The 27,050-nt window shown below is 30.7% G+C and overlaps 1 protein-coding gene and 2 long non-coding RNA genes across 3 annotated transcripts; 2 read left to right on the forward strand and 1 right to left on the reverse strand.

The window, feature by feature from the left end:
* The first annotated feature begins 2,679 nt into the window (after positions 1 to 2,679).
* On the forward strand, positions 2,680 to 11,060 carry LOC121127082 (uncharacterized). Its single transcript, XR_005867506.2, has 2 exons — positions 2,680 to 9,775; positions 9,861 to 11,060. It is a non-coding gene; the product is annotated as an uncharacterized lncRNA (long non-coding RNA).
* LOC121127081 (uncharacterized) lies at positions 10,451 to 25,088 on the reverse strand. Its single transcript, XM_040722453.2, has 7 exons — positions 24,721 to 25,088; positions 24,379 to 24,651; positions 23,580 to 24,142; positions 23,306 to 23,521; positions 22,584 to 23,101; positions 10,787 to 11,449; positions 10,451 to 10,733 (listed from the first exon to the last, which is right to left on the reverse strand). The coding sequence occupies exons 1-7, from the start codon at positions 24,829 to 24,831 to the stop codon at positions 10,597 to 10,599; spliced, it is 2,481 nt and encodes an 826-aa protein (XP_040578387.1). The 5' UTR covers positions 24,832 to 25,088; the 3' UTR covers positions 10,451 to 10,596.
* LOC139906886 (uncharacterized) lies at positions 12,038 to 15,300 on the forward strand. The gene is made up of 2 exons (XR_011783014.1): positions 12,038 to 12,923; positions 12,986 to 15,300. It is a non-coding gene; the product is annotated as an uncharacterized lncRNA (long non-coding RNA).
* Positions 25,089 to 27,050: the final 1,962 nt, after the last annotated feature.

Raw genomic sequence — 27,050 nt, forward strand, 5'->3', positions numbered from 1 at the left:
ATTAAAAATAACAGTGTGCAATATTTAAATATAAGTACTTTTTCTTGAGATGGAAACAATCACATTCTCGACACTTATGATTTATCTCATTGAAATAAAAGCCTCCCATTCAATATAGGAGTACCAATTACAATATATTGATTATTATTCAGAGGGATATTTTCACAATAATTAACCTTTAGTTTCAACTCGTACAGAGGGTTAATTCAGATATTTATCTAATAGAAATTGTGGAGCAATAAACAATTATAAACAAACTGGAGTCATCATTTTTACAAACAATAATTGTACATTTTTTTTTGTTTTCTGCTCCCATATACCCTATGATATTCGTTATCACTATGAATTATTAATAAGTAGCATGTTGAGCGAACATTTTTTACAGAAAAAAGAGCGGAGGAGAAGACGGGAGCCAGACATATCATAATACTAAATTAAGATCCTAGTTCAAATCAGTTGTCTCATATAAAACTTTTTTTTTTTTGGGTGGGTGGGTGAGGGGGAAGATAGAAGAAATTACCGCTATAAAGAGGATATTCCAATGAACAAATATAACGTTAGTGCAGGGAAAATATTATAACTCTATTGAAATTTATATATATTCATTATATAATGTATTTTTTTAAATGATAGCAAAGATAGGCGAGAATGCTTACTTCAGAGTGACAAATTAACTCCTCAACGACCGAAAGCATTCAAATAAAGTAACGAAACGCAATCGCTAGCTTGACGAGATACAATGGCGTAATGTTTTTACATTTATTCGCAAGATGTAGCTTTTCAAATGACATCCCTTGGTTATTTTTCTTAATGATGGTATATAATTAATTTTTTTTTTATAATATAATCTATGGATTTCATATTTTCCTATATCTTTGTAACCTTCATAAAAATGTGGATTTTGTTTGGATTTGGATATTGCTTACGGAATTTACTTTTGATATAATGATTTCGGACATTCATAATCACATTTATAAACCAAAATATTGTATGTGTGTTGAACGAGAGAGGAAGAGACCGGTTTAGTATCGCTATCGAAGGATTTCAAAAGCAGTTCAAAATATTATTTATTTTATTAAAGGCTCCAATTCCTTCGTATCTCGTTAGACTAGTAAATTATGACCACCGTGATCCATAAATTAGTCTACTTGATCCCATTTTATGCCAATATATATTCTTGATCTTTGTTTCCGTTACCAAGTCTTCCTATCGAATTTCATTAGTGGTGTAATCGAAGTTTTCCATAGACATTACATATAAATAATTTTTACACGTAAAATTAACTTTAAATACGCTATTATACAAGTAGGTCGCAATGCATGATGTGACAGTATAACGTTTTAATATGCATACATTCCAAATAGATAAAGTAAATACTAAATAGTGATGCACAAGATATTCCTAGGAAAGCACCTAAGAAATAAATTAGAACTGTCGAATGTCACTATATTGTTTAAATTATATTTTATTATCATTGGAGATTTTTTAGTTTTATATCTTGTACATAGTATGGGGGTTCTTTATGCAACAATTATCTCCGATAGAAATACATGTGTGATGTGATTATATTCTCCTAAATAAATTGGATGAAACTGATCCAGTAATAATTTACATGAGAATGTTCGTGAATCTAAAAATATAACAAAAATTACAGAGTAAATTATCTTTGCTACAGTGCAGCTCATTTTTTCCACGAAATGCTTAACACTTTGAGAAATACTTCAACTTTAGCTCCTCAAAAATGAAATTTAGAGTTATCATTCATCTAAAAAGGTCCAAGTCAACCAATGAAATTCTTCCCCTTATGCTTTATTTAATTTCCCTCTTCCCGACCTTGAATGGGCATCTTCTAAAAAGTAAAATCTATTAGAAAACATGAAGTTATCTAATAATATAAAAAATAAATTCTATTAACATCATAACTCCTAATTATCTCTCCAAATAATAATTAAATAAGTTATCTTATCTTATGGATCTGGCGTACAAAAAAGTTTATGTGCAACAAGACGTTTTTCAGCAACTGGTCACCTGGGTCCTCGTTTGGCTACTTAGTTTAAAGCTTTACGGTAACCTATTAAATAATGAACAAAACAAAAGAAAGAGCACAGACAATAATTGTTTTTCTTTTGGCAATTTTTAAAAGTAGTTTTTTCATTAAAAACATGTTAAATCTAGTAATAACGGTCTAAGAAAGATAGTTTTTTATCATTTTACACCTAAAACAGGAAATGTCTTGAGTTTAGAACTAGATACAGAATCAATAATAATTCTTTTATAATCCTTAAAAAAAAACTTTTACATAACTTTTAGTAATGGTATATTATTATTAATTTGATGACCGTCTGAAAGTTGAAAATGAATGATCGAGGATAGTCCCTAATTTCTATAATTTCAGAAATTTTTTTTAGAGTATACATATATTTCCATAAAACTGCAATCTGTTCAATCAAATTTGATATTTTTTAAATTTTTGGATAAACGTATATCCAGACAATGTATGCCCATAAGCCAAATAATATTTTCCAAGGAACTCAAAAAGATCTGTGGATCAGGGCTCCCGCTCAAAATTCCTAAATTTTCCTTCACATACATTACTTCATAAATGCGCTATTTTATGACGTTAGTAAATAAATTGGCTAAAATATTTAAATAACACCCGCATATATAATTATATAACCTATAATATTTTATGTCAGAATATTTAAATTAAATTGGTAACTACCATGAAATTCTAAGTAATTGGCTAATATTTATTCTTAGACGACGAAGTATCTTTTGATTATTCAAGATTTTTCTCTTCCAGCATGGTGATTTCGTCAGTGAGAATATTGATAAACAAAGGAATTTCGAAAATATAACATACATACACAGGGGAAAAAATTTTATAAACTGTATTTGGCGCCTGTTCTGTTCATATCAAATCTTCCAAAATAATACATTTAGGCACGGAAACGTAAAAGATCCACAACTACTTCAGCTAGGATATCAAGTGAAAATGAAGCCGTCGTTCAAACAGAACAAGATTTTGTCCCAGTAGACTATGTAGAAATTTCCATTATGTCGTCGTTTCTGGGTATGTAGTCAAATAATTGTTCTTGAGACTGATATGTCATTTCTGACAAGTAAAACAATTAAAGGCTCAAGAGTAATTTCAGCTTTCACCTCAGTAAACGTTTTGGATTTTTCAACAATTGAATTATAAGAGATAGAATAGATGCTGTCTCTCTCTGCCTCTCTTAGCCTCATTATGTGTCTTTGAGAGAAAGAATGTCTAACCAGTCCAGACTTTCCAGCTTTGAGAGACTTTTGACAAACTGAACAAAAGCCGAAAGTTGAAACATTCGCGACCAAAGTAAGCCAATATTTAGCTCCATCTCTTTTCTCCTAATCTGTTTGGTACTTTTGTTTCCGAACTTTAGCCATGAGGAAAAAAATGAACTTGAACCCTTTCAACAAATTGAATAACTAATATCTTACTATATTAATTAGACTTTACCTACAGGCTTAACCTTACATAAAGAAGTTTTTCAAAATTCTGCGGAATTATAGAATCTATAACTCGAGGGAATCAACACTTGTATCTACGATTGCGACTTTTAGTTCAAACTTCGATCTGGTAGTGGAATAAACTGGATAATGTAGTCGCTTCAAGATTATTGATTGATCAAATAGCGATGGCCTTTCAAAATTAATGCATAATTGATATTGAACAAAACTTTTAATATTTTTCAGTATTAAACTAACCAACTGGTAACAAAATACAATATATTAGATATTGTATATATATATATATACTGGGATGTACCCGTATATTAAAGATTTTACTATGCACATAGTAAGAATTTGAAACTTGCTAATCCGCGGAGACACATACAAACACCTACTATAATATTATGTTTAGGGTTGTGGGAATCGTGTTTTGTGCAAGCGCGCCCGCAAATACAAATTCAACTATCTGGTTCCCCTGTTTTCTTTCGGACATAAACAAACCTTTATTCATAAATCATACTTGATGGTCGATGGTTAATTTCGAACATACTTATAAGAAATCTCAATTATAATTTTTTAACATTACAACTTATCTGAAAATTTACAAAAAATAGAATCTTTCCTTTACCAAAATATAGCTTTACTTTGTACTATTTAATCAAAATAGTATTATCAAGAAAAAGTCTTAATGTTGGATATAATTTATTTTATGATACGAAATAGTATTAAATATTAATTGTCATAATATAAAACTTTGGTTACGAATATCAATAAACAAGGTGGACATAACAAATCGTAAATAGCATGTGTGTAAATTAAATGCAAACTATTATAATATTTGTATGAGGCTGTAGATGTTCATTCCTTAGATGGGGACGTAAAACCATTTAGATAAAGAAAAATCTGTCAAGACAATCTAAGTCTAAGGAAGAAATAGTTTTAAATTTGGTCGAAATACTCATACTTCGCGAGGAAGAAGTTGAGTATCATATTATGCAATGCTGCAATGGTAATGTGCGAGCCCTAAGAATAGAAATCATCCTAAAGGACGTCTTGTATATTATTAATATATAATTTCCGTATAAATAACTATATATAAATCCATATTATATTCTGTAAAACTATGTAAGACAAAATATATTGTACGAAAAATATATTATTCGTTCATTGAATCTCTTCATGTTCAATCTTCCTAAAGTCGACTCATAATTTAAGTAAACCCTTTCCTTGTTAAGAGTCCTTTAGTGTCCTTAGTGCTATAACGCACAAATCACTACTATGAATAGTTACTATCACAAATTTCAATTCCATTAATAAGTTTAAATTCGTGATGTTATGCAAATATGGACAATGATACATCTTGAATATTTCAAGCCTCACTCCCAATTTCCTTATTACTCGTAAGACCAAATATAATTAGAGAGTATAAAGGCCATCATTACATTGCGCATTCGGTAGTGCTTAAAAAATACATCTAATCATCGTTAGACATGAGATACAAGTATATAAGTTCTATTTGAACAAACTGACTAACAAATCGACCGGAGTCCGTAAGTATAGAGAAGCCCAATTTAGATTTTTTCATGGTGTAAATAAAATATGGAAAGTATATATTAATGTAGGTGATATCAAAGGGTGTTATCACAAATACAAAGTCAAGTGGATTCAATATATATCGAAGAAGTTAAAGCTGTAGGAGATCGTGGAACAGGAGCCAAGAAAGATTGTGTGGAGAGTGTGGTTTCCAATATCGTCATAAGAATGGGAAAGTTTGCCCTCCAAAAAGCGTCAAATGCACAAAAATTGTTAAGGGAGTCAACTATGTAAGAGTATGCAGGTGTCTGAAAGAAAACTCTATTTTGATCATCAACTCTATTCAAAAATTTGAACTGAATAAATTACTCATCGATGCATTGAATGTCCATGGAAATTACTTCAAAAATATAATAGCTACATATGACAGTGGTGCAATTGTATCTGTCACTGGATCAAGAGTTCTAAATAAATATCGATTCCAACCAATTAAAAGAGTATCATTTAGAATATATCTTTAACTTAAATTATTTATTTATTTACAAATGAAGGAAGAGGGATTGTTGCATGTTATTAATATATAACTTCCCTATAAATAACTTTATAGATGCATATTATATATATTGTTAGTTAGAGAAAATCAAACTCATCATTACAGGAAGTGTACTCATAACTTCTTAGTGACCACTCACCATAAAGGATGAATAGATAACTTTGGCACGAAATCTAAAGAATAGAAATGAGGCAATAAAGTAACAAATTATTTAGAAAATATTGTTAATATCTACGAGCTAACAATTAAATGATAACAAAACATTCATTCCATTTTGTGATCAACAATAACTTATAAACTGAGCTTATGACGATTTTCTTTACATTGTTTGCGTTTGCAATCTGAATATCAATCAAAGTCAATAAGATAAGGTCTCCCACAGAAATATCTGTTCAATTGGCCAATCAAAATTGCCATCATTGACCCCCCTCGATGATCTCTTGTCTCATCTAGGGCAACGAAAATATCCTTTTCTTCCACATGTTCTTTTCTTTTATTCAAAACTACTTGACATACTTATCACGAGCAAGTTGTTAACGACCCATCCACCTGGAGATGTTTTTCCAGTATATTTTTCAATAAACTTGGAGAAATTGGGATACTCCAGAACATTTAAAGGGATGTTACAAGACACAAATAACTTTGCTCCTTGTCCAAATTGAATGATGAACCATTTAATTTATTCTTCATCTCCTTGAATCTTGTGTTTCTTGAAGACTTAAGTTGTTGATGTGATGGGAGGTATTGGAGTGGCGGATTACTGGCCATAAAGAACGAGATGTGCACGAGTAACTGCCAAAAACGGTAAGATATACTTTTATTTCCAAATCATAATTACACACATCAGTACCTCCGTTGTTAGAAACCCATGAAAAACAGCACGTTTTCTTGTTGTAGGTGAGAGAGCAGTAATGGGAAGTTGCTTTAGTGTTTAGAAGATGCAAGCGTAATAACGTGTTTCATTCCTTTTTTTATGGAATCTCTTTCAACGATTCCAACAACCCTAGTCATTATCAATTATGAAAATCTAGTCAAGTGTTGTACTTTGAAGAATCATTTAAAGAATCGAAAGGAAATCCATTCTAATCCAAACTTGTCAGTGTATCAATATAAATTACAAAGGTCTAGTGAAGTCCATTTCAATTAAATTGATCCATTGTCATATCCTATCAAAAATATAAATGAAGAAGTTTTACACTTATTATTGTTCATCATATCCAAAACTTAATTTAGATACTTTTATTTAAATATAAGACTATTTGCATGATATAATCAATTTATTTTTTATTGTAATTTAATATTATAGGTCCTCTTCGATTCTAACTAATAAATGATATTTTTTCCAATTCTATTGCATATATAAAATCCAAGTCATTTCGTTGGCAATTTTTGAAATGGTTAATTTTTTTAGAAAAAAGATTAATAAATATATATTGTCTGATTTAGGCTGAATTAACTATCAAAGAGCACGGCTTTGTTGTAATTTTTTCTGAGAACAAGCTAACCTCTGTGATAGAATATGTTTTTGATGTACTCTAGAGTCATAAACAAATTCAAAAAGTTCCTATGTATCCATTTTCGAACACATTGCATCAAGCAACAAATCATAGAAGAGTAAGGATTAGAAAAAAAATATTGTTGTGTTTATGTATGATATACTGAAGTGCATTATGGAGATGTAAAAACTGAATGATATAGTTGATCGCAGAGAGGTAAAAGAGTTTAGTGAAGGAAGAGATAGTTTAAGTCTAGAGTTAAATAATGAAGTACAAGATCTCATCATTGATCTGTTAGAGGTAGAATACAGGAAGTATACTAAATAATATAGCCAGTTTATTCTAATACACCATAGAGAAACAAAATTTAGATGAGAGTAGAAGACGACAGAGATATTCTTAGTCCACAGATTTGACCATCTAGCTGTTTCCTTTCTCGCATTTCTTCATCACCTCAATAGGCAATTTACCAAATTCAAGTGAGGAAGCTCGATATAGAAATAATAAATATATGATAATATTCAATTGATGAGTTAGAACTCCAATGAGGAAATATTTGCTAGGCCATTCGACTGAGGGTGATCCAGAATAAAATACAACACTACCCTCCTACTATTTTCATGTTAAGTAGGGCATGATCTTCGAAATCCACAGCTTGCATCCATAGTCCTGCTAAATTACAATCGAAATACTCTTCCATGCCAGTTTCTAACCATCTGGAACAAGATCTCCCTCGGATTCCATTTCTCCTCTTGAGGTGTTAGGGGAGAGAAAACTTTCTGGTTTTTTGGTAATAAGTGGTTCCTAACCTCTTCATTGAAACCACTAAGAGATAATTCCCCTTGGCCATTGCGTTGCTTGAGGAGTGAGACTCCTCTGGCATAATATGAGAGTCTATTTCAAGGCTTAAAGCATAAATGAAAGAAAGCTCAAACCACTGTACCAGAGATGATATTAGGAATTGGGATCACTTCTGACCACCTCGTATACCGATCTATTATAGTCCTGGCGTAGCGCTTCCCTTTGACGACTGTGAACGGGCCAATTATATCAATGTGGATGAAGGCAAGTCTCCCTGATGGTGGATGGAAAGAGGAAGTGGGCTTGGAGGTTCTAAAAGGATTCGTTTGTTGACATGCGATGCATTTTTCAGTAAAATTTTTAACAATAGAACATAATTTAGGCCAAGCGTAGAAAAGTGATCCCTTCTTAATACCTCTTTGAATCCCGGATGATTATCTTTGTGGCTTGAATGAATAATTCGTTGGCAAAGTTCTGGAGAGGATAGTACGGCACGAAAGAAGTCTTCATCCCCGAAACCTCCAAGTAAAGTTCCTGAAATATCCTTGAGACAAGGTTTAACTTTAAAATTTAACAGTTTAGGCTCATGAAATCTTTGATCTTGAATGACATCCTGAAGAAAATTAGGACTTAATTTGATGTTGTTGACATTTTTAGATAGAATATCCGCAGCATGGTATAATTTTCCTGAAACATGCTCAATCTCGCAATAAAACTCTGCTATATATGCAAATTTACGGAATTGTATGGAGTCCAGGAGAGAATGCAGATGTCTATCGCCAACACTAAAGGTTTATTATATGTGAATACTCTAAAATTTTGTCGATGAGGCGTTGGAATGTCTGAGGAGCGTTTTTAAGTCCAAACGGCATTCTCAAGTACTCATACAACCCAAATGGCATAATGATAGCTGTTTTACTGATGGAGTCTTCACTCATGGGTATTTGATTGTAAGCTCTGTGCAAGTCCATTTTACTAAAAATTTTCATCCCTCTTATGTTGGTCACCAAATCCATTAAATTTGGAAGAGAATATCGATCTGGATCCGTCATGTTATTTAATGGACGAGAATCATCCAACGTTCGCCAGCCTCCTTTGGCTTTAGGTACTACAAGAATCGCTGATGAAAAATTTGAATAAGATGCACGAATTATTCCCTTCTCTAGAAGTCCGTCAATTTCGTTTTTAACAGAATTGAGTTTAACACCATCCAGCTTGCGGGATTTTGCAAAGCAGGGAGGACCCTTAGTTTCGATGTGATGTTCAACTCCATGAGCTGGGTAAGATTCAGTGAATTTTTTATCATCGAAAACTTCAGAGTATTGAGTTTGAGCACATTAGGTTTCTGATAGTTCTGAAAAGACGCATGGATCATCAAAAAATATTTTCTTGTTGAAAAGGTGAATATTAGTTTTGTAGAAATGAAGAAATTCAGCCCCTAAAATAGGGCGTCCTCTAGGTACAACAATAAATTTCTATTAGAAATTTTCTATTTGTACCCTTAGAGTTTTAGTACCGAGAACATCTACTGGATTCCCTCCATGACCAAAAGATAGGTTGCATTTTAACACGAATGAAATCTTTAATTCGTCGGGGATATAGCGGATACCTGGGCACCCGCAAGAAAATTAATTGAATTTATATTGTCTTTAATTATTAAGAAATTTGAAGGACTATTTAATGCCTCAGTCCCATGCAACCAAGGACAATTTAGGTTTTTTTTTAATGATAATAACATACTTTTTTAAACTTTGCAGATGTTGAGGACTTCGAAAAAGCTCCCCTAAGTCTCTTCTTAATCAAAGGTGCGACAGTGGGAGAAGAAGATGGATCCTCGACAGTAGAAATGGCAGTGTTTGTGACTTTCTTCGTAGCCGCACACATATCTGCTATATTCTTAGTCGTAAGTGTTGATTGTGCTCTCAAATATCCTGTTGTTCCTTAGGAGCATTCCTTATTAGTGCCTCTTTAATCAAACTTTCATTTAGGTATTCCTCATCCAGAAGACGTTCAACTTCATCTTTTACCTTCATGCTCGAGAGCCCGGAAGTATCAACCATCATCTCGACTACTCTTTTTATCCTGGCCAAAGATGAAAGCCTATATCGGACTAATATGGATTTCTTCACTCCCTCAAAAGTAAGATGATCCTTACTAATACGAATAGTATTGAAAACCTCACCCGGCAATGCTGACACCATAAGACTATATTTAATTTTGGTATGACAAATAACCCTGAACGCAAAATTAAGTTCCATTCTCCGGAACCAGTTCTCAACATCTGAAGAGCAGAACCTAGGAACGTGGAGTTCCGCAACGGTCATTGCTAAATTCGCCTCTTCCGTTTTAATCGACCATGCTTGTTTTTGGAGAGACACAGGTGGGGAAGTTTGCTTTCGGGGCATTTTTCGAATCGGTTTAGGGTCTTCAATGTAAAGTATTTAAAGTTCAAATATCTACTGATTATATTCTAGATAAATCATAATAATAACAAGTAGAAAAAGAAGAAGTGATCAACTTGATCAAATCTAACTTCAACATATATATAAGGTCAATCAAAATCAGTTATATTTGAAAATTTTAGATATGTGGTATTTTATTTACGAAGGCAACGCAGGAATTGTTATGATAATGTTAGATTATATATATTATTTACCTATAAGAAATTAAGACAACTGTTATTTTTGTTAAGAATATAAAAATGGTTAATCAAATTTTAGCAAATTAGTTTAATAAAATATTCCAAATATTCCGTTTGAATCTTCGTTTATTGTGGTTGAAAATACGGGAGTTCGATTGAGATTCACGGCAAGCCTCTAAAGGGTTACCAACATAACCTGAACGGCATGAACATATTGCACCTAAAAATAATTAAATTTGATGACATTATAAAGGATCTAACGCAAATATTTACCATGATTAAGGGCTCTACATTCAGAATTAATACCACAAGCATCAGTGCAGGGATCCTTACATTTAAAGTCAAAACAAGCTTGATTTGAGGTACACTCATTGTCATTTTCACATTCTCCTCTGACACACTTGGTTAGTGGATCACCTCGATATCCCTGAGGGCAAGTACAAACAGGTCGACTGTTACCCGAACGGTCAGTCCCAGGTTGACATAACGCTCCATCTCCACATGGATCTGGTTTACAAAGATCTTGCTTATTGAATTCACGGCAAGATACAAAAGGATCTCCAGTAAAGCCTCGTGGACAAGAGCAAATGGCTTTGTGGCTTTTTGCCTCGCAATCTGCACCCACACCACATACATTTGGATTAGGTTCACTACAGGGATTTTTACATCTAAAAAGAACGCAAGCTCTGTTATCTTGACAGTCTGAATGATTTATACATTCTGTATAACATCTTGAATACGGATCTCCAAGAAAATTTTCAGGACAGGAACAAATTGGTTTATTATTACGAGCCAGACAATTAGCGTTTTCACCGCATACACCATCTCGACATGCAGGTTGACATCGTTTGTTAACACATTGGTGTTGATTATTAGAACATTCACGGTCTGTTTCGCATTCATACCTACAACCAGTTATTGGATTACCAATGAAATCTACGAAAAAAATAATTTAAACATATATGACACAATAGAACAAATGATTTATCTTGATATACTGAGTAAAATTAGTTTTAGATTATAATTAGTCAAATATAAGATATCTCATGTAAAATTGAAAAATGGTTGTTATTATGGTTGCAAATAGAAAAAATAATTAAATAAAAGAAATATATTTTTTTAAATGTAGTTTTATGGCCGATTTTTGAAGATCTTAGTCTCGATCTCTCAAAATCAAGGTATTGATTTAAAAAAAAAATTATACATAATGTCCCCTTATCATAACGATTTAGTCATTTTTGATACAAAACTCACGTAGAAAGAACGTGTAAATGTTCTAAAACATAGATAGTTAAACTTATATTTATATGTATAAAAAATATAACTTGAAACTGAAATTGTAGTAATTTTTTCATATCCTTACAAGGTAATTTGTGCTTATTTACTCTCTCTTATTTCTAATAGCAGCTGAAATAATCAAAATTAATTATAGCTAAGCTGCTTTCCCTTCAAGTATTCTTTAAATTGTCAAGGCAGGTGGGTCTTTTTTTTTTTTGGGGGGCGCTGAAATAGGTTTTTTTTAAAATTATGACTAAGGGTGATAATTGTGGTAAGAATAGAAAAGCGTGCGAGGAGAAGAGAAGAAATACTTATGGCATCATTGATTAAATAATATACATCTTCTTCTATCAATCAAAAACGTTATCATTCCCGCCTTTATTATTCAATATTAATATTATATTAGATGGTGATAGTCGATGGAGAACTGAATAAAATGCCTAAAATAACGTCGCCTTCTGTCTAGATTTATGAAAATGGAGGCCCAGGAATTTGGAAAATACTTACCAGATGAGAAACAGATGGTTTGTCGGATTGTCGATATAAATGTGCCTTTAGTCCCTTGTCTAGAATTACACGCCACTCATTATCCTCATCTCATATCAAGAGCATGGATATTCATCTAAAAAATCAAGTTAATGATGAATACATAACTATAATACTTTAACTCTGATCTCACAAAGATGATTATTGCATTTAATATAACCTTATCCATTGCTAATAATCTATGTTCAAAAAATTTATGGAGAAATACACGGGTAAACCTATCCCTTCCCGAGGAACCATCATTAAATTAATGGAGGATGTTGGTATACTGATGTCATTTATAGAAATACAAATAAAAATGTTTTGAGTCATCCACACCAAATGACGATCAAGTTATCAGTAAAAAGTATTTACTAATTTCGAAATGGAACTCTGAATTTTGTACTATCTAACAGTATGTATTCAATTTTTTTTAAATCTAACCATAAAATATGATTCTATTTTAGCTAATCATATCAATAATTATGATACACAACTCATTAAATGGCAAAAACAACTGCTTAAATGGTCACAACAACGGGGGTAGTAGCTTTGGATGGTTCGCAACTAGTTTGTCTGAGACTAGTTTCTTCACTTAAAGACTTGGGTATGATCATTAGGTTTTCCAATATTACATAGTCAGTAAATATTACTTTTTTATCACTTAAGGATTAGCTATGGTTGATAGGCTCCAAGAAATGGTGTTCAGAAAACTCATAAAAGGCAAAAACAACTGCTTAAATGGTCCCAACAACGGGAGTAGTTACATTGGGTGTAGCATTATAATCAGCAATTGTGTATATCCTTCATCATGATAATAGTATGTTGTTATATAAGCATAAATAACGGGGGGGGGGGATATTTTTGATACTATTAATAAAGAGTAATATCGCCAGATATTACTACATAATTAGCTTTTGCTTTAAATCTTTAAGATGGATTTATTTATAACATTTTTTTTATAAGTATATTTATTGTCTAATTTTATGATTTTGACATTTACTTTATTATTAATAATTAGTTAGATCTCATCGGTAGAGATATATCTATCCTGTGCACAATTGTATATAGCAACTTCCACATGAAGAAGAGGGGTGATTATCTTTTTGATTAAACTCCACGTCTCGCTTGTGTTTTGCAACATAAAGTTATGACATATTTAACTGGATTCCGATGTCAGAACAAGAAAATATTATTTGGATCAATCTATTATTTCAATATTCTTTATATACAATTTATTGTTATTGGTTCCAATTGTTTAATATTGTATATTTAACATAAATGTATGATGGTTTATTTTTTAGTATGTAGATTATATTTAATTTAAGCCTTCTTTTTTAAACTTTGAACTTCAAATATATTTCGAAATACTTTACTTTTTCGTTTCATTAGCTATTATTCGGATAATAAGGTTCATATTGAATTACGATTTCATGGAGTGTGACGTTTTCAAATCTACTGTAACGGATAAAAAACGTCTAAATCAATTATACGTTATATATCTGCATTAAACTTTTTGCTAATAAATACTTTCGTTATACCCTGAAAAATCATAATAAAGCAGCCAGATGATAATCACATCAGTATTTTAAACAATGATACCATATGTCTTTTTCCTCCCCCTTCTCCTTGTACGCGTTTTTCTCTACAATATTATCAACTTTAATTATGACCAATTACAGCCCCATCCTATGTCGAAGCACTTGCCAGGTGGCCATCTTTATTTTTTTCAATACTTGGCAGATCATATTTTAACAACTCTAGGTGTAATATCTGTTTATAAAATATAGACACTTTATCAAAGCTTTTTTCTTAGTCCAAATTTATACGTGTCGTAGTGAAGAAAGATTATCATCTTTATAATATTGAGATCATAATATAAAATAAAAAGTTACTTAAAGTTTTTTTTTTTTTTTTTTTTTGTAGAAAACTCTGAATTGGCAGCCTCTAGAGATCTTAATCTTTTATCTAGGACTAAATGCTCCAAAAATGACTATAAGCTTATTTGATTAATTATATCACTTTAATAGTAGTAAATAACATGGATTTTAAAATTAAACAGCAGCTACAATCAGTCCAACAACCAAGACGGCAATAACTTAAAGGAATGTGTTATTCATAGAATTAAAAATAATTATCACTAAGGGTGAGTGTCGGGGACTCGCAATAATATTCTTGTCAGCAGTTGAAGAATGGCAGGGGGCATGGGGTCCTGAAATACTGAAAAATTGATCGAATTTTCTCTTTTTTTTACTTCCATTTTGGAACGGTGTAACACACAACTGGCTTCACCAAACATAAGACTGTAAATGAATCTCTTTTAAGTTTTCGCTTAACTTATAAGCATACTTTAAGCTTTTTTGATACAATCTATAAATCCTGAGATATAGTTGACTAAAAACATCTAGCAAAAAACTCTCAGAACTTATTACTTAACCTAATAATATGAATGATTAATTTTTCATATATTCATTGTGAGTTTAATATATTCAGAATATTGTAAGAAAATTATCTCACTTCAGATATTTATAATTTTGATGAAGGAATTGAGGGGTCTCTGATTACTTTTTCCATTCTTACTTTGATTGATATGAAAAAAACATCAAGGACGCTTCTATATTGAATTTTTCCCCAGACAAAATTGACTGACCCTATCAGAAATCTGACATGGCACAAAGTCTACAAAAAAAAAAAAATATTACACAAAAGAGTATAAGTTTTAGAATCTACTCAATAAATTTGGCAAATTACATCTGATATATAATTTTTTTTTTTTTTTTCATATAATACTAAAATAATATTCAAATTCAATATATTAAAAATATTCTAAATAGTTCTCTTCTCCTGTATTAAATACTTCGAAATATTGAAAAAACAACAACACAAAAGTTGATTTTGAACCGGCGACACAGACATTTCAACAACAAAAATAATAAGAAACACCTTAACATATATACAAGAGCGCCAATTTTTTTTTTTTTTTTTTTTTTTTACAAATTATAAACATATAGATTTATTTAGGAAAATTGATTTCTCTAGCATGACGACCACAGGTACGTTTACGGAAGTCCAATTGCAAACCCCAATTTTCTCTACTTGGTCAAGTAAATTGACCGATATTGCAATAATTTTGCTTTCATATTTTCTTAGAGGTTTCTAAATTCGCTCGCTTATTGTTGTAGATCAGACTTCTTGTGACCCCAAAGAAAATAATCTGAAGGCATTAAATCGCACTATCGCGGCGGCCAATCGACTAGTCCATTTTTCGAAATAACGCGCAATAACAAATTTGCTATACAATAAATCGATTGTATCGTTTGCTGTCTGAAAGATGGTACTGTCTTGTTGAAACCACATGTTTGCCACATCTTTTCCGAATAACTAAATTTAATATCCATTTTGTGAAGAAAACAGAACTGTTTAAAAAAAATGTCTGAGTAGGGAATTTTATAACACTATGCCACAAAATTCAGGTCTTGGAACAACTGCAGACTGAAATTCACATTTATAATAGATTTTTAAGTTGTAGAACATTAAAATGACCATAAAAACATTCAAAATTTTTAGTCCATTTGAATATTTACATGTCATGATTTTATTAGATTTATAGGATAATTTACTAAAATAATATATATTTTTTGTTAGTGATTATTATATTCTACACTTTTCATACTTTGATTCTCTACTAAATCAACCTACTCCAATGATTTAATCAAACTACTACATATTTGTATATAAAATATACAGTTGCACTAATGAAAGAAAAGAAGAATGGAGAATGAACGCATTTTTAAGTGTCCGAGAAACCTCAAAGTAAAAATCATTTGACACCTCCATAATTAATATGAAATACTCCTTCTTCAAGATGTTACTTTATTTCTCTTCGCTCTTCCTAGCGTGAAGAGTGTGAATATGTCATCCCTCACAACAGTAGGGTTATAGTAATGGCAAATAAGCTGACTTCAGAGGTTATAATATTGCTATTGATGTCATCGAGAGGAGGGGTCAATTTTTACCACACGAATGTCTACATTTTCTCTTCTCCAATGACATTGTTTGGGGAGTATAAGCAGTGCTCGAGTTGTAGGAGAGATGACATCTCCATACAATGAAAATGCTCCAAATTCTCCCCTTCCATGAAAATGATCTTAAATCATAATTATTGATATAAATTCATCTATAGTCTATATATATTAATATATTACGATAAAATTGCACTTTCATCTACTGTATTTTCTAAATTTTCTACATGTAGAATCACCTAAACCCCCAATAATAAGAATTTATCGATGACCATCTTCCTTGGTTTGATTTTACAATTCCATTACTGATATATAAATGTAAGCCTTTATTGAAATATCGACCACAGTTGAAAATGGGCATCACAGTAATTGCGAACTATGTTCTTGATATAAACATAGTGGAATTTGTGTATATTCTATCTCTTTCATGTCCTTTTTCGGGTTTTTTAAACATACTGGGAGTGTTTAGAATTTACAAGTTCATGTATATTTAAAATCACTTTAATATAACTTCAATTATTTGTTTAGAGGTATTCGATATGATGGAGTTTTAAAAATATTGTTAACTACAATAAGGGGAAACTCGCAAAAAAATTCTACATATTATGTTTGTAGATTTACTTCTGCAAAGAAATATGGTGAGTTATATTTTATTGAAGAAAATCCTCCCATTCTCTTGGTTTATAAGACTGTTGAACAATAATTTTATTTGGATCAACCTGCAAAATGAAGCGAAAAATAAAATACCCCCATTTGATCCCTCCCATTATAGATTTAATAAATTCATCGAAAAAAGGATTATTTTGGAGAAAAAGTGTCTACAACCAAATTATAAAGTGTTTGTTAAAAAAAGTTTTCCACATTTCCTATATTGGATGAAATACATAATGATAGTAAAAACACTATTATAGTTTATACGCTGGATTCAACTTTTCACCTTTCCCGTTCGTTCGTTCACTTTCTGAAAAGTTTCTGTTTATTTTTCACTTTCTAAAAAGTTTCTGTTCATCGTTTGTGTTGTAAACAATTTCCATTGATCATTTATTCGTTCACTTTTTTTCTGTTCAGGAGTTCATTTTTAAATGTGAAAAAGGAATAAATTAAGATGAAATAATAAAGTGGTGGGGAAACAATAAAAATGAATATTCCCAATACTACATGGTAATAAATCTAATGAATTCCAAACTTGTCGATATGAATCTATAGTATTAACGGAATTACTGTTCTATGGGTGTGTCACTGCACTAAGCACCGATACACAGTTTTCAAAATTAGAGCTGTTACAACATACGAACCCCGCTTCAAGTGCTCACCTGTAATAGGCAGTTACATTTTTAGTTTCTCATGCATTACAATTTTTTTTTAAATCCATTTGTGTTCTGAGGCCTCTCCAAGATAAGCCCTGGTCATAATGAGTAAGACTTGAGATTTGAAATTTATATGATATCTTTCCTGATAATAAACCTCTGGCAACAATGTTTTTCTGTAAATACCAATGATTTTAATTTCTAAAGGGTAAATTTAATCTTTTTAACTCATTCCGACTCAGTAAGCAATCAAGTCTATATTTTACCATTTCTATTTATGACTTTTTGTTGTAATTTTCAAAGAATTATATCGAAAGTTATTTCTGCTCACATTAAAAATAATCATGAACACTTTAAGGTAGCCAGATTTGGGACAAAGGGGTGGGGGCTGACATTGTCCTATTGAAAAAATTCATTAATCCTCTATTATGAACATAATTTTATTGCGCCGTTAATGAACTGGTATAATAGAAATCCCAAAAGTAAAACGTATTTAATTACATAATAAATAGTTGTACGATAATAATATGTTGTATCATTTTTTAGCTATTTCCTCCGTTTTGCACTCGTAATTAACAATTCAAATACTGAAATTACTTGTATAAATTTTAGACATCTAGAAAAAATATGTCTTTATTTTAAAATAATCTTTACTAGATTAATAAGGGGTTTCAATAAGATATAATTTATTAATTTTAAAGTAGAAACGTTAAATTGAAAAAGAAGAATACTCCAAGAAGACAGATAATTAAATTCACAGAACCTCGATTAAAAGTGGCTAAATATACAAATAGATCCTAAACAAAGTACTGTCAAGATAAATAAAGAGTTGTGTACAATCAGATTTAATGTTTCAAGAGCATAAACATAGACGTCAGGGACCTCACGTGACGTTGTACGTGGCGTTGGTCTCATTTTCATAAGGGAAAAAAGTAGGGAAAAGGGAAGAAAGACTAAATAAATTCACACAGATATACTGGGTGATTAAAAACTTGTTTTTTTAATCCCACAGTATATCAATTGTTGCGGCTTAAATGGTAGTCAGGTTTAAAATAGGCTGTGATGTTCCTAATTTCAGAGCTCCGGTACGTCTATGTTTGGGAATATACTGGAAAGTATTGGAAAAAAAGTAGATTAAAAGGAATTAAAGCCTTTTTGTAAATCTCGAGGTATATAATATAGCAGTTCAATAACGGAGTAGGGTTAAATCATTACAATCTTTCTTTACACAACCTCTAATTAAGTTGAATGAAGTAATGGTTATTTTTTATGCTCATATTGTTTCATGTGAGTTATTTTTCGTTCCCTCTTTGGTATAAACTAAAGATTGAAATAATAAAAACCGTGTAACTCCAAATTGTAATTAAAAAAACAGATTGGGACGTCTCTGCTTTTGGTTTTAAAATCAGCTTCTGTAAGTATTACTGATGCCAATTTACAAGGTTGTTCCCTTATCGGTCTATTGGTTCCGGTTCTTGAACACTAGAACTGTAAACAATCTTCATTTTTTCCTCTTCATGTGCCCCACTAGCCCTCTCTCCCCCCACTTTGAAGACCATTGTCTTAAGCAACCTTAGTTTTTGGGACCCCAGCTGGAACTTGGGACACTATGCACACTGTGTATAAGGTAACTGCAGCCCTGTTAGTACCTAATATCATTTCCTGGGCCCAATTTTCTAACGACACCTCTTGTTTTAAGTGTCTGTTATCAAAATATAAAAAATAACCGGGACCGACGATTACAGCCTAGAATGATAAAACTGAATCGACACTGAAAACGGTGAATTAAATAACAGGGGACGATAGAACCACTGAACCTAAACTAGACACAACCATGCTAATTTATCGTTCATTATATTTATTATATAAATTCTACTTTTACTCTATTTTTACTATTAATAAAAACTTGATGCAAATCAGCCCAACCTAATATAAAGGATCCTTTAAGACTCGGGCTGTAATATTTTTTTGGTTTTTTTTTTTTGGAAAGAAGATATTTTGTTAATTTGTTTTATGATCACAATACCCTCAAGAAACTGTACCAAGCAGTTATCTTTTGGAGGAATTTTTTGCAACTGTTTGGTTATGTCTGCAGCATAAAACCCTTATAACAGTCAATACTGTATAAGCCAGGGATAATCAACCGGTGGCCTGCTTAATATTTATATATGGTCCACTCCTCTTCTCACTTCAAGTAGTATTTTTAGTAAAATTGTCACAATATCATCAAAAGGAGTAGAACGTACATAATACGCACTAACATTGAAAACATTTCCTAAATAAAGAAATTTTTCAAAAATTATCACTATTGCAAGAAAAATAAGAAAAGAAAAAAAGATCCACTCTCCCCCCAAATATAATCCTGCAGATACCCCTGAACAGGGTTGCCAGATTGGCCTTTTTTGAAGAATTTTTACATTTTTTTATATTGTCCCTAAATTTGAAATAAATATATCTTTAATAGTTTTTTTTTTATTTAAACAATTTGTCATTAAATTTAATTTAATATGTTTTGTGACCTATTAAAATATTTCAAGTGGCAATGTGACCCATTAAACTAAAAGGTTGTACATCACTGGTATAAACTTTAGTTCAAATGCACTTGAATCAGATAGAAAATGAAGTAAACTATCATATTTCATTACATTAAGGTTTTAATATGTGGAAACCTTATTTATTACCCCCTTCTTGTTCTTGACATCATTGCATTGGTGATACATAATCTGTACCATATTTCGACATGAAAGAACTATATAGATGAAAATCACAGTAAATTACAAATTGATGGAAACATTCAACATTTAAAATATGAATTGTTTTTTAATTTATCTTGATTACAATTAATAAAAAATGTATATAACCACTAACAAATCGAATAAAATGAAGGACCTTACTTAGAAGCGAATATCTTTTTTTTTTTCTTTAAGCGCTTTATATCCTAGCTGAAGTTTTAGACTAGACCTTACATTTTAATTTAAGAAAAATTGCATTTAAAAAAGGTCGATTTTGATTGTTTTTTGGTCAATTTTTTTAATAATAATTTGAGAATTTTCATAAAATAAGCTGGTTAGGCTGCGTTATAATATATTACACAATTATTCCGGGCAGGAAAATTGAATCGGTAATAAATCTATCAATTATTTTGATGCATCTATAAACTTTTTTTAATCCACCTCCATCTGAATTTTTAATCATTTTACTATATATTATTGTTGAAAAACTCGGGCAAGCGTGAATGCTGTTAATTTTCTTGTTTAATCTCAAACTTGTTTATTGGACAAAATACCTGAGTTTCTTTTTTATTTTTGTAAAAATTGCAGTTATAAAGTAAGTTAATTTTTATTAGAATGAAACATCACAAAAGAGAAAATGTTCTGATATGGATATGTTTATATTAACACAATAAAATAACAAATTGGTATTTTTCTGATATGTTTTAATTTTTAATGGGTCTTCCACAAGAATTTTAATAAAAATGTCTTCACGGACTTAATCTATATGAACATGGAGATAGGAAATTTTTCAAACCCTATTACAATATTGGCTTATGGTCCAAGTATTAAAATATAAATATATGTTTAAAAGGATGTAAAAATGCTTGTTTTTTCAAATTATTAATTTGAAAAGTATATATCTAGAGAAGCTAATAATTGAATTTTTAATTCGCCTCGTCAAACTCAAGATATTTCCCATCCACATGCATATAACACTCAACCAATGTAGGAGCATTGTTAGCAGTTTAATACAAAATAAAATTCCACTATACAAATACTATATATATATATTTTTTTTTTAAACTATTTTCTAAGATTTCTAGCCCTAAGATACCTAAAACATAATTTCAGATTTCTCTGAAGGAATTTTTCTTTTTTGATAAAATTTATAACGACAAAAATGGAAGTGAAAAGTTTTTTTAAAATTTAAGGATACTTTTATATATTAATATTAAGAATATGCAAGTATTATATCTATTATTTTTTTCTATTTTTTTATGGGGGATCAAATTTTTCAAATCATATTTTTGTATGAAAAAATTCAAAAAAAGGAATTGTTGTATTGACTTTTCGATTTTCACTCTCTAAAATGATCTGTTATACAATTTTAATGCTTGTAAAATTATTGAGTTAAACGTAACGACTACCCATACAATTTGATAATTATTAACTTCATTGAGATGTAATTATAAGAGAGGACTAAATTAATTATTTATTATTATTTGTTAGGATGATGAATTGTATGAAACAGATCCTTCAGTCTAAAACACAACCAATTTTGAAAATTACAAAAATTGCAATGATTTCAAAGATATTATATAATTCGCACAATTAACAAATACATCAGTACAAGGGATCTGCCTCGACATTCTCATTAATTCAAATTTTCTAAACAGGGAGAAATAATTAGTAATAACACAACTGTTTTACAAGCTATTAACATACATTTATTTAAAAAATAGACGCTTACTGGGATTTCAGTCGTTTTAAATTTCTAACCATCAGTGACGGGGGAGTTAGCTTATCTTTTTAACTAGTTAAGTTAATTATTATTTTATTTTTAATAGCAAATTGACTTCAATTTAATTTCGATATCTATAAAAATTAACTAGTTAAGTTCAAGTTCATTTTGATTGGTAACAAATGAATAAGAACAAGATCAGTTCCAAACTACTATAGACCCGGGTGTTTCAAAAACCAAAAGGGTTTGAGAAAAACTAAATAGTTTTTGGAGAATGCACGCCTAGATAAATTAAATCACTGAATTAAATTCCTATTGAAAAAATAATTTTCCTCAGTGTAGTAAAAACTAATTTTTTCGTAAATCTATTTTCATATATAGAAATTGAAATTCATTTGTCAATTTTTCTACTTTGAAGAATTTTTTATGAATACTGTACTTCTTATATGTATATGAAAATTAAAATCAAATTATAATACATACTTGTTTTGCATTTGCATATTGGTTGGTCATCATTCGAAACTTCACAGTCTGTATTGGCACCGCAAGCAGAGCATATTTCTTCAGTTGTAAATTGCCGACAATTTTGAAAAGGATCACCTGTATAACCTCTAGGACATCGACAAATAGCCACATGATTTTGCACTTGGCATTCTGCTTTTGGACTACATGAATCTAAGCATGGGTTAATACATGAATAATCTTTGCATGCTTCATTTGAACTACACTCTGAATTTGATACGCATTCTCCTCTAAAACATTGAATGTATGGGTCTCCCTTATGATTTGGTAAGCACTCACAAACTGGTCGATCATTTTGATTGCGACACTCAGCATTAATTCCACATATATCTACTGTAGAGCAAGGATCAGAACGACAACCACTTGAACTATAAGGGCTCCCAGAATATCCAGATCTACATTTACAAATAGAGCGTGTTCCACTAGCTTCACATTCCGTATTAAGTCCGCAGGCATCATTATCTTTACACGGGTCTAAGCTATATCATAATAAAAATCAGAAAATTTTATGTAAATAATATGTGTACTTTAAATAGGTTTTGAAGCTATTTTTTAATCTCTATCCTCAAAAATTTGTAATGATTCTATCATAAAATTAAGGTTTCAAATCCTACAAACTTTTTGGTTGACTTGTTTTATATGTATAAATTGTTTAAAGTATCTGCGTACAAGATTCATCGTACCTACAAGATATATGAGGATCTCCAATGAATCCTGATGGGCAGTTACATATGGGACGGTTTGCCCTATTTTTACATTCAGCGTTTGTTCCACAAGGGTTATTGGCACATGGATCCTCATCACAATAAGAATAGGGATCGCCAGAAAATCCCCTAGGACATTTACATACACTTGAACGTCCGCGAGAGGTACATTCTGCATTTTGACCACATGGATTGCTGAAATTTTTAGAATATATTAATTAGGTAAAGAGAGGTTTCATTTACTTTCAATTACTTTGAGCAAGGATCAAGTTCACAATTAGAAAAGGGATCTCCTATGTAACCTTCTATACATCTACAAACAGCAGAACTACTACGAGCTGAACAATCAGCATTAGCACCACAGGGATTATCATGGCATGGATTAAGATTACACCTTTCAAAAGGATCGCCTTCATAACCCTCCCTACATTTACAAATTGCTCTTGTTGAAGAAATTCCAGTTCGAGAATTAGAGGGTGATTTTTCACAATCAGCGTTAATACCACATGGTGATATTAAGCAAGGGTCAAGTGTGCATTGTACAAAAGGATCTCCTTCATAGTTCGGCCTGCACTTACAAGAAGCTCTTGCATTGACATTTTCACAAACTGCATTAGCACCACATGGGCTTTTGTTACAAGGATTGTCATTGCATCTGACGTATGGATCTCCTTCAAATCCAGGTAGACACTTACAAATTGCACGATTTCCATTTGATTCACAATCTGAATTTATTCCACATGGATTAATAGTGCAAGGATCAGCCTCGCAATGAGTATAGGGATCACCTGAATAACTTTCAGGGCAAGTACATAACTGAAATAAAATAATACTTTTATACCTTACTCCTACGCATATATATATATATATATATTATTTCTTAAATGCAGTATAATATTCAAGGATAAATTACTCATCTATTTATCTATCCATATAAATATATAATATAATAATAACTTAGAAGTTTCATGTTATCCATTATGTATTAAACTTCGAAGTTTCATGTAATTCATTCAGCATTGAACTTCGAAGTTTTATTATTAAATATTTACTGGTCTTTCCCCAACAGGTTCACATTGAGCATCATTTCCACAAGGGTTCGGATTGCACGGATTTCCTGAACGTATATTTGTTCGGCTTTTCAATCGATTGTGTATTGAACTTCTTGGAGAGTCGATTCGTCCACTTGACAATATATTTGACAAACTACTGTGTCGGTTGTTACTGGATCTTATATTAATGGGACATCCATCAATCGTGTTACCATGAGGTGCATGGTCGTAACCCGGTTGACATCGACATACAGCTGTTCCAGTTCTTGAATCCTTTGAACGGTTAGAAAAGTTTTTCATAATATACATGGGCGAAATAAAATACTTTTAATAGTGACTCACATCACATATGGTATTTACACCACAAGGGTTATATTGACATTCTCCATCAGTTGATAATATAAAAAAAGAAATTGTTTGATAAGTGGCCAAAAGTCTAATCACTTGCATCATGTCATCCAATGTTATATCGTATAACTAAACTAAAATAATATCACCTCCACAAAAATGTTTTTTTCATTACTCTTTCCAATAGTGTGATTTTATTACAAATGAATATTTTTGGAAACCAAATCTAACCCAACTGAACAGACCAATATTTATACAAAGAAAATTTTTAAAAGAAAAACAAGTTTTTTTACCTTTCGCGCGCCTATAACCTTTTTAATATCTCAAAGGCATTCCAAATTATTATCGTACTAATTTATTTTAAAAGGGTTAAATTATTAATATTAAATAATTGTTGGTCATATGGTAGCAATATTTAATTAACTTTATTTTTATTCAAAATATGAGGTATTTTATCTGACTAAAGTAATTTGAATATTTTTGATGGCACGTTTGATAAAATTTTAGTAATCACACATACATACATGATAGTCAATTATCAATATATCTTTATTGAAATTTTAATACATTGTAATTTATAATAGTTATATTCGTGTAGTTTAATTTTTTTCTTGTTTAATGGGCTTGGTATGCAATAATTTTTCTCGGCGAAAATATTAGCTGTCCCAAGTGAACTTGAAAACTTCCTTATATCAATTTCAACCCGGAAATAATCTTTAAATTATTGATAGTTTTTATGGAGATAAAATTCTTATATATATTTTTCTATGAAGTATTTTCATCTTATAAAAAAATCAATTGAAACGATGTATTATTATTTTTTAATTTCTATGTACCAAGCAGTCTATTTAACGTAAGTCATACAGAAAATGAATCAAATCATAATTAAATTATAAATTCATTATTCATTAAAAAAAACTATTTTGAGCTCCCCTTTTGTAGGCCTATAATAAAAGAGTATGTTTTTTATTTTTTATAATTAAATATATTTTATTATATTCAGGCCTAAATTTTTTCTTTAAATCTCTTTAGTATTATTCAATTCATATATGTATATCAAATCTAAGAATTATCGTATTTTATATGAAAATTGCTTGGAGAATTTATATAATGATGAGTAACTAGATTATAATTGTGATTAAATAAATATGTTGAGTCTGTTGAAGGCATCTCTTCTATATATAACATAACTGTGAGCAGAAAATGCATATAATACTAAAAAATGGATTGTAAACTCAGTTTGAATACCTGGGAATCCTATACTTCTAATTTTTCAAGGGTATTATTATGCATGTTCAGAAAGAGGTATGATAACGATAGATCGTTCAACTTTAGTCTATAGTCAATTAAAATATTATTTCATCTGAATTTATGTCAAACTTCCAGATAATGTGTGACGGAATTCGAAAGTCAAAGGTTGTATGTGAGAAAAATTACCAAAGTTTAGTTACTTAGGTAATACTAAAATGTGATAGATAAATATGGTTGAAAATCGTACTGAAAAAAACGAAAATTGACATGGTAATCCGGGCAATTTGAAGAATGTTTAAGACAAAAGCAGTTTAGCTGTCATGACGTTACATTCAATTAGCTGCGAACAGCTGTTAGATGAAGGAAATAAACACAAATCCCACTCCGTATCAACCAAGGACATAAATAGGAATTACACGTTTTTGATCTTTCATTCTTCTTTGAGTCCAACATATATTTATAACTCTACAACGAATTGTCAAAATTACTCTCTGTCATTCATGAGTACTTGTTTTGGATTGCTCAAAAAAAAAAAAAAAAAAAAAAAGACTGTAGTCCTATATGTCCTTATAAAATTTGTCAATCTTAGGACCAGTCCATATCAGTCTTTTATGGAAACTGAAACAGTTGAAATTATGTAGTTACTACTAACTACGTCATTTGAGTCACTGAAGTTTCATCATAATTCATACCCTCTTTCAAAGTAAAAATATACCTGAAGTTAAAAGGAGGATATGTTTGACTAGAACGTATTATTATTAGTATTTTGGTACTTATATTCTTCAATCCAACACGAATGAACACACATTATCGTGACTACACTTTATACATAGAATGCTTCATTTTTTCTCGAAAAATGAAAGAATAATAATGACGTCTTTCAAAAATGAAAATACTCATTAGGTTGCCAATAATAACAAAACTCTCACCCCAAAAATGTTTAGGTTTGACCAAGCTTAATAGAAATAAAAAGCTATACCATAACACATGTACGACTGATGTTTGACTTCCACCACGCTTTTAATATTGACGTCATACTAGATGACTGGTTGTGTGGTTTGGTCAAAATCTGT

This window comes from Lepeophtheirus salmonis, chromosome 12 (assembly GCF_016086655.4).
Source record: "Lepeophtheirus salmonis chromosome 12, UVic_Lsal_1.4, whole genome shotgun sequence".
Taxonomy (NCBI): domain Eukaryota; kingdom Metazoa; phylum Arthropoda; class Copepoda; order Siphonostomatoida; family Caligidae; genus Lepeophtheirus; species Lepeophtheirus salmonis.